The sequence below is a fragment of the Rhagoletis zephyria genome, unplaced genomic scaffold, assembly GCF_001687245.7.
Source record: "Rhagoletis zephyria isolate East Lansing unplaced genomic scaffold, Rhagoletis_zephyria_1.1 Rzeph_scaffold_03336, whole genome shotgun sequence".
NCBI classification, from domain to species: domain Eukaryota; kingdom Metazoa; phylum Arthropoda; class Insecta; order Diptera; family Tephritidae; genus Rhagoletis; species Rhagoletis zephyria.
The window spans coordinates 14,268-23,541 of NW_016160419.1; the positions used below are offsets into that span (position 1 = coordinate 14,268).

The 9,274-nt window shown below is 32.2% G+C and overlaps 1 protein-coding gene across 2 annotated transcripts in view; it reads right to left on the reverse strand.

Annotated features, from left to right (window-relative positions):
• Positions 1 to 6,325: 6,325 nt before the first annotated feature.
• LOC108368809 (uncharacterized) overlaps positions 6,326 to 9,274 on the reverse strand; it is a 37,066-nt gene continuing 34,117 nt past the window's right edge. For both annotated transcript variants that reach the window (XM_017623727.1, XM_017623728.1), the window contains one exon: positions 6,326 to 6,707. In XM_017623727.1, coding sequence (XP_017479216.1) covers positions 6,446 to 6,707 — 262 coding nt within the window. In that variant the 3' untranslated portion in view covers positions 6,326 to 6,445. The remainder of the gene's footprint in view (positions 6,708 to 9,274) is intronic.

A 9,274-nucleotide genomic window follows, 5' to 3' on the forward strand; every position in this document is an offset into this window, starting at 1 on the left:
TGCCGTAGTCGTATGATTATAGTTTTAGAGATTTTTTAACAGTTAAAAATATTCAAAATACGAGTAACAACTACCGCACAACATTTTTAATCATTTTAAAAGGTTTGAAATGACGACAGCATTACTGTTATGACTACTTGGTGATCCCCTAAAATGTTTATATGTATGTATGTACATTAGGGTGGTCCAAAAAAAGTTTAGAATTTTTGTAAATGGAAAAAAGAAAACCCGTATTTTTTTGTTAAAAAATATATATATATTTAGAACTGCCTCAAATCCCATGAAGTTTTCCTGTATTTCTTTTGGGGGAAAAAACTTTTTCGTAGAAATAGTATAGAATTCCTGAAAACCAATATTTTTCTATCGGAAAACTTTGCTTCTCTTCAGGAGACTTGCAGTAATGGTACCCAATTTTTTTTTTTACCATTTTTTAATACCAGCGATTTTGTATGGGCCCCATTGGATTTGTTTGTGTTTTTAGAGGGCCATGGAATCAAGATTAGATAGTATACCGCTCTTGGCAAGGAGTAAACAAAATTTTGTGCCATATTATTTCGTAAAGAAAATGTTTGATGAATTTTTGAACAAAAAATAATATCATTCAAAATCTTCGATTTTTGCCAATGATTCTGTCATCGCTTTTGAGCAGTAAACTCTTCAGAAGTCAACTCGCTTATGTAATATTAAATATGGAGAACTTTAATCAATCTAAAATTTGGTTCTTAAACTTGAACAAATAAACTTGCGTAACATGAAACATATTCTGAACACTCAGAATATATGAGCTCAAAATGAGTCCTACATATGTATGCAATATGAATTTCAAAAACAAAAAAATTATTCAAGATTTCGAAAAAGCTCCAGCTCCCGAGCATAGGTTATGAACATCAGTGTGTTGAAGGTATGTATGTATGTATGTATGGACATATACATACATACTTAATGTTTTAAATTTTAAATCTATTTTACGTTGAATCTTTACAGAGGCCTATTTAGCACAAAAGGGAAGCAAGAAGTCTCCAGCGAAGAAGTTCAACCTACATGGGGCCGTTTGAACTAAAAGAATAAACCGTCTTAATAATAAATATTACTAAATAATTTTAAGTTTATATTAATTCTATCATTTACTTAAGTATATACACACAATGTTAAGATAAACAAAATAAAAGTATGCATGAAAGAAATTTGTGCAATTGCTATTTTTTTTTTTTTTTTAAGTTTTTAGTATATTCGGAAATATGACTCCAAAATGAGCCGTATGTGGGAACGTGTATAAGGCCGCATATGTGTCATATATGAGCTCAATAAGAAGAGTCATGGAAATGTCTAAAAAGAGTACGAAATGAATCAGATACGATGGCAATAAAATCCCATAAATATGACTCATATTGAGGCTCGTTTGCTGTATGAATGTAAGGTCATATAAGTCGTCGACCTTCGCAAGATGGTAAACGACCTAATTTTGGAATCTCAAACAAGCTCTTTATCAAGGTGAACCATCCGAGCTAAGACTCCCTAAGTGACTCATTTCTGACTGCAAATGTTTTCTGGGTATATGTAAATATATACCGATGGATCGCCAACATCTGGATACCATTAGCTCACACCTGCGACAAGAAGATTGTAAGATGGCTAACTTTAACGATAGGATGAACTGGGTAAGACAGCACACTCAAGGGCATACACATTAAGGTATACAAAGAATAAAATTAAATAAAAACGATTTTAAATAAAACGCAAAACTTATATTTATATATTATAAGTACATACATACGAAAAAATAGCTAACTTAAGTAGCAGTGGTATAACGTCGCCGCCAAAGGTTTTCTACTAATAAGTAGCTACCTTTTATTTCTTCTCTAATCCAACTTAATTTGCATTGAAAAATAATAAATTTGACTTGAAAAGTATATATATAGTTATATAATAATTCTCAAGTTTCTAACATTTTTATTGCGGATTTTCTTGATTGTAATTGGAATTTGTTTGGTTTGTTGGATTTAACGGCAACAAAAAGGATCACGAAAATGCGTATTTAGGAATATGCATGTTAGGTATTTTGTTGGGAAATAAGTCAGAAAAAGGTATGCAAAGTTTGATGTTTGTACGACTGGTTTAATGAAAATGAAAATGAAAATGAAAATGATTTATTTACAAATGAAGCAATTCTTTTACGTCCATTCCGAGTTTATATAAATGTACATACATATGTACAATACAATGACTTGTGAAATTCGCAAGAAGTTTGGTGTGAATGAGAAAGCGGACGAGAGATAAGTTAATGGGACATTTGTGCATATATTTCGAAAGTCCTGTTGATTGCGCTTACAAGTCTTTATACATATACACCAAATATTTACATTATAATCAAATGATTTTCATCCACAGCTTCAACATAAAACATAAATTAATTGAAGGATTTGCATTGTTCACACATACGTATATACTATGTAAAGGTTTTATTTCCCTCGAATTTAAACGGGTTGTTCTTTTTTATGACTAACTAGTAAAATGTAAAAATCACACTTCGCGACTTTAATTCGAGGGTGGGCAACGAAGGCGTATTTATGCCAACTGTCGGAAATGTCAACCTTCATGACAACACCCGACAATGGAGAGAGGCTGATCGACTTCGACACGAAATATGGTTGCGTTGGGTCTCCCCTGAGCAAAGAGCCAACAATCAATTCACTTTCATGATGAGTCATCACTGAGGCGAAAGCCACGAACTTATAAACCACCCCTCGTATTCTACGTAAGATCTCTGTTCGCGTGGGCGATGGAAACCGAACAAGTTGGAATCAGAATATGTACGAGTTTCAAAATGACATGGTTATAGTTAATCGCGATTGTGCTGGCTTGGAGATTTCGTACGCATAAATGATGCCGCTCCGGTGAGGAGATCCTTCGAGGCGACATCCATGGATAAATAAGAAAAGGAAGGGCGCCCGCTAACACAATGGAAGCGCCAAATGGAAAGGGAACTGTCTACATTCGGGATGAACAACTGGCGTAACTTCCCAAATAAGAGAAGCAATTAGCGGTTTTATTGTCATACATGAAGAGGAATATAATAGGCCAGTTTAGGCCCGTTATTATATCAAAACATTCTTGAAACTGCATCAATGAAGAGCAAAGCACACCTTTTGTAAAGAAAGTAAAAAACCCTCAACAAGAACATTTAACTCTAAGGGCCACTTCAAAGTAGGGATTTAACTCTCGATTTTTATTCTTAAAATTGACAGTTGAATGTGCGTTAACTTTCCACTGTAAAAAAAGGTTTATTTATCCACAAGTGTATTCATATGTTTGATCGTATCACCTTAGAAGAAAAAAAATTTAATTCTCCAGATAAAAACATTGATGTGCTTCAAGATGCGGCTGTAAGTAAATGCCGAAGATATGAAGAAAAATAAAAAAATTCGGCCCTTTAAGTTCGGCAAAAAAAAAATTAAAACTTTGAACTTGCCTTCGAATCGTAATACATACTTCCTAAGCGCAAGTTTAATAATTTTTGGCGAGCTTCAATTTACTGACATTAGGGAGGTACGTTAGGGTGATTAGAACTGAGATCTGATGGGTAACTATTAGAACGGGCTACTTGAGGTCAATGGACTTTGAAACAAAAAAGTATCTTCCCGAGATAAAAAACATCGATCACTTTGAGATCCGACTGAAATGCTGAATATACTCAGGGGGGTTCGGCGATTTTTTTTTCTGGTGCGGTCGAATATGCATACATATGAATTAGAGGAAGTTAGAAAACCACAGCAAAGAAGGAATTATGGTTGTACTATGTCGGAGCGACTGATCAGTTGATTCGGTCAATTTTCCTATAGCATTGGATATGTACAACTTTCTTTTTTTTAATTTACTACCTATAAGAGTATGCACGCTCATATTATTTACGAGTACGAGTACTTGTGTACTTTAGTAAGTAGTAGGTTTTGGTACATCCATATATATAGATTTTAAAGCACGCACAGTTAGGACGAAAAAAGAAAAACACAAACTGGTCAATTAGTCAATAAAGAAACAAAAACTATAAGTATGTAAAGAGGAAGAAAATTAAGTACAGAAATACATATCAGATATTATGGTTTCAGTTTGCAAATAAGTATATATACTATATAATATGTATATATTTCATGTATATATATTTATATAATATTTAAGTACAAAAAAATATTAACAAACAAGTTTTATTTACAGAAGTCAATTATTTACAGNATTTTGGTACATCCATATATATAAGGGCTATTCGCGATTCGGTGCATAAGAGCTGACAAATTTATGCAATTGCAGAAATATGCCATGGATTGTGAGCGACCTTTATTAAACTGTCATGGTAAAGCTTTTGCAAAACAATTTTTGTGCATCAGCTTTGGTTTTGTTTATGAATGCAATGCATAGCATTTTTATGCTATGGATTTTCGGTATTGCAAATTTGCCAAGCCATGACAAATGCAAATGCGTGTATTTTGTTTGTGTATTGCAAATAATTTGCAATACAAATTTGCAATGCAATGATGCTAGGCCATTTGCACCGGATCGCGAATAGCCCTATAGATTTTAAAGCACGCACAGTTAGGACGAAAAAAGAAAAACACAAACTGGTCAATTAGTCAATAAAGAAACAAAAACAGAATATAAGTATGTAAAGAGGAAGAAAATTAAGTACAGAAATACATATCAGATATTATGGTTTGAGTTTGCAAATAAGTATATATACTATATAATATGTATATATTTCATGTATATATGTATATTTATATAATATTTAAGTAAAAAAAAATATTAACAAACAAGTTTTATTTACAGAAGTCAATTATTTACAGTAATGTGTAAAGAACTTAAATCGTCAATCACGAACGGAAAAATATATGTTAATAATAAAAAATTATATTTGTGTAGGTATGTATGTATGTTTTTTTTTTCTTTTGTGTTATTAATTTGTGTGCACATTTATGCAATTATTTTAGTTGATTTATATATTTACATTCAAAATTTATGATCAATTGATCACGCATTGATCGGCACAATTAACAGTTAATTCTTTAACGTCGTTTCAACCATTGCTATTTGTTTTTGTCTCTTTCTTTTGTTGCAACGTTTTACTGAAGTGTAAATGTATGTATGTATATGTATTGCTTATATACATATGCATGTAGGTATATTTTTTGAACTGCTGAATTTCTAAGTCATTTACTGAGACTTTCTCGGGATTTGTATGTATGTATATACTATATGTATATATACTACATTTTTTCCAAGACTTTTTTATTACAAAAGTTGGGACGGGTTAAACTGCTATTCCGCTAATACATACGCTTAAATAATAAAATTTCGCTTGTTTTCTTTTTTTGCGTTTAAAACATTAACTTTAAGAATATGCAGTAAAAAGTATTGTTTGCCACTAAATTGTTTTATTTAAATTTATTATAATATTTTTTTTTTTTTTTACTGTGATTATTTGCGAGAGAAAGATAGAGAGAGGACCCTTGCTGTGAACTAATGAGAGCAAAGATGACCAAAACGAAAAAAGTAACAAAACGCAAAACGGTCGGAATATTCGAATATTGAGTGGACTAAAATATGTATTTATATTTATATATAGTTATACTATATGCATGTTTCGTTGTTTGTGTAATCGTTTTTGTGGTAACTATTTACAAGTATACAAAGTGGTGTTTGTGTCTGGCTTTTCCTGCACTTATTTATTGGTGATTTATATGAAACCCATAATCAAAACAAACAAACCAAAAAATAAAAATAAATAAATAGAAAACTTCAAAATTAAATGCATTAAAAACGTATATATGTAAGTATGTAAATGTAGACAAACAAACGTAAATTATACTAAATATGTACGCTAGCTTGCGATAGAATTTCGTTGATTCATAAATAAAAGGAAATTACTAAAAAAAAACTAGTATTGAGAAAAAATATATAATTAGCGCAGAAAAGTAGGAAAAAATCGTGATACACATAGTAAATATGTATGTATGTACGTACATATTAATACAATAATTATTTATTGCAATTATGAAATGCCCTAACAAAAACTAAGTAAAATCAATTGCCGTAAGCCTAACATGAAACTTCGCCAAGTTGGGGTGCAATAAAACCAAAAAAAAAAATAAAAAATATTGCATTTAAAATAAAGTAAAATAAAATAACCGGATGTGAAAAACTATACAAAAATGCATACGAAATGAACAAAAACTAAATAAAATTTAATTAACAAAAAAAAAATAACTAAGAAATACAAACGACAAAAACATACAAGAAAACTATTTGACTCAAAAAAATAAATTTATTTTTTTGTTAAATTTTATGTTTCGTTTGAAGAAAGTTATTAATAGAGACAGATAGATATATAGATAATTATATAGATAGCGAGTGAGTTTGAATAGAGGAAAATTAATAAATAAATAAAAAAAAATTAATGCTTACAATCATTCATATCATCATAGGATCTCATTATATACTGATCCGATGAGGATAGTCTTGAATGCCCGTTGTTGTTGTTCAAATTGGGATGAGCTCCCCCCCTATGTTCGCTTTGTTTTAAAACGCTACGCATCGCCAAGGCAGATGGATTCGTTTGATGCATATACATACTATCACCTTCGCACTCACTTTCTTTATATTGAAGAACATTCTTATGTTTTTCATAGATAACCAGGCACCGATGACATCCTTTCCTACAAATATTTATGCATTTATGTAATATATTTGATTTGCGATTACAGCACAAAAATTGTCAAATTTATTAAAAATCAATTGATATCGTTTTTTTTGGTTTTTGGTTTTAATTTAATATATAAAAGAAAAATAAATAAAATTAAATATTTTATAAATACGTATATGTACTCGAGGTATGTATTTAATTAGGTGGTAGGTATGTTTTATTAAAAAAAAAATAATAATCATAATTCGAACTGCATGTGTGTGCAGTTTTTTGTATGAACTTAATTATGCTTAATCAACTTTTAAGGGTTATATGTATGTAAGTTAAAATACGTTTATAAACAAGTTTATGGTATGTATGTGTGAATTTAGTTTCAAGTATTTAGCCTGAGATTTTATGAAAACGATAGAGTTTTGTTCGCTCTTAATTAGCAATCTTAAAGCAAACTGATATTGGAACTCGTGGGTAGTAAATTAGATTTCGATTTTATTAGAAAAAAACTTTATAACTAAATAACAGAGGCATTAACAAACTTAATTACTAAGTTCGAAATTAAATATAATTGAAAAAATAATAAATTTAAGATATCGATGAAAAATGTTTGAAAAAAATGTGCATTTGCCGCATCGCGTTCATGAGTTTTCGCGGACTGATCAAATGTTTTCTTAGAAGCGTAGTTAGAAGAAATTCGTGACATATCACTACACCATCATTTTTCAGCATTGCACTCATTATCATACAACCTTCTATGTGGAAACACAATCAGCTGATAGTCAAAAAATTCCTACACCTGAGATACCCTGATTTTCGAGCCTCCTTTATTCAATTAGAATTTCTTCCATTTCTATTATATGGCCTAAATTTCTCAACGGACGAATTAACCGTTCAAGAACTCAATGAAACAGTCGAAAATCTGGAGAAAACTCTTAAAAAATTGATAAACACTAGCACATCCAAACCCATGGTGGAGATGTAAACTCAGGAAAATTTTCAACTAATGCTACAAGAAACAATTGTGACAAACTGACTGATGCACAAATTATTTCCCGCACTATTCCAGGCGGAAGTGGTTGATATCGAGAAGGCGATGGAGGTACTGCTCCGGAGTGCGATGACAGTCAGGGAGGTGAGCATTTATTTTGATTTCGGGGGCGTAGGCGGTGCGCTCTAAATTGATTAAGGAATGTCTGCTGCCTCTCTCGGTCGCGTCGGAATACTTCTGAATTAGGCTCATTTGGGTTCCGGGTAACAGCGGCCGTCCGAACTGTGCAACTGGCGAATTGGCTAGGGAAGGTACATTATCGCCGGATATAGAGCGGCTGGGGTTGACATTGATCACTTGTGATGCATTCTTGGATAGATGGGCATCATGTCAGCTCAACAAGCGCTGGGCGAAAACCAGGAGATGCGCGATTGCAAGATCCTTCTAGCCGAAGGGTGGACAGCGTGCGGTCGAGGGCATTCCAAAGCCACAGCTCTCACTTTTGGTGGGGATTTTAACGGGTCACTATTAAATCAGTAAGAAGGAAGATGATGAGGTGGAATCAACTCAATACTACCTTTTATGTGCCTAGCGTTTGCGAGGCTAAGGCTGACGTACTTTGGCCCCACCCCTTAATAGCCCCTAGGATCTCTGGCGCATTGCGATAGCCGAATTCGTTATTACATAATGGGCTGGAGGCGTTTTATCGATTAGATTATTGGGTGCCATTCAGAATGTGGTATCCCAAAGGACAATCTCCTAATTGTCGAACTGAGTCGCTGGCACACGGCGCTGCCACTTTACTTAACCTAACCTAACACATCATTCAAGGCATCATTACCGTAGAGAATGCCAAGCCAAAATGCTGAGGATTGAAAGAGCTGTGTCCCGGGACACGGGTTCTTTGGTAAACCTTGCAGCTAAAATGGGCATCCAGTACGACCAACGGAGATGTAACTGTAATTTCGAATAAAGTAAGGCTTAGGTTGGGCCTTAAAATATCAAACTCGAAATTTTGTATGAGGCACCCCTTTATTTTTTGCTTCTACGTACAAAATATATGTACGTAAATATCCACGAAAATTTCAAAATCAAAAATTTAGGAGAGGGGGCTACCGGAGTTTAAAAAAATTTTTTTTTTTTACAAATCCCTAACAATTCGACAAAATTTTGACCTGAAATGTGATAAATATTTTTGAGGCATTCATTTAAATTCTATAAACTCGCTGATTTTTAGATGGTCAAAGTCATAAATTTCTTAAAATTTTTACGATAAAAAAATAATCACAAAAGTCGAAAAAATTTTGCCTTGCATTTTGATAAATATTATTGAAACTTATTCATTATGAAACTAACTGAGTTGTAGCTGGTCAAAATTAAATTTTTTCAGAATTTTGGCATGTAACAAAATCACCCTATTTTTTTTTTTTTTTAATTTTCGTGGTTATTTTATTTTGTACTTATATAGAGTAAAAAAAAGGATGCCCGATTATTTTGGTATTTTAGGGACCATCCTAGTGTGTATACTACGTTAACATGAAATTTCGCAAATGCACAAATTTTTCTTCCTATAAAATCATCTGAATGAATGTTTACAT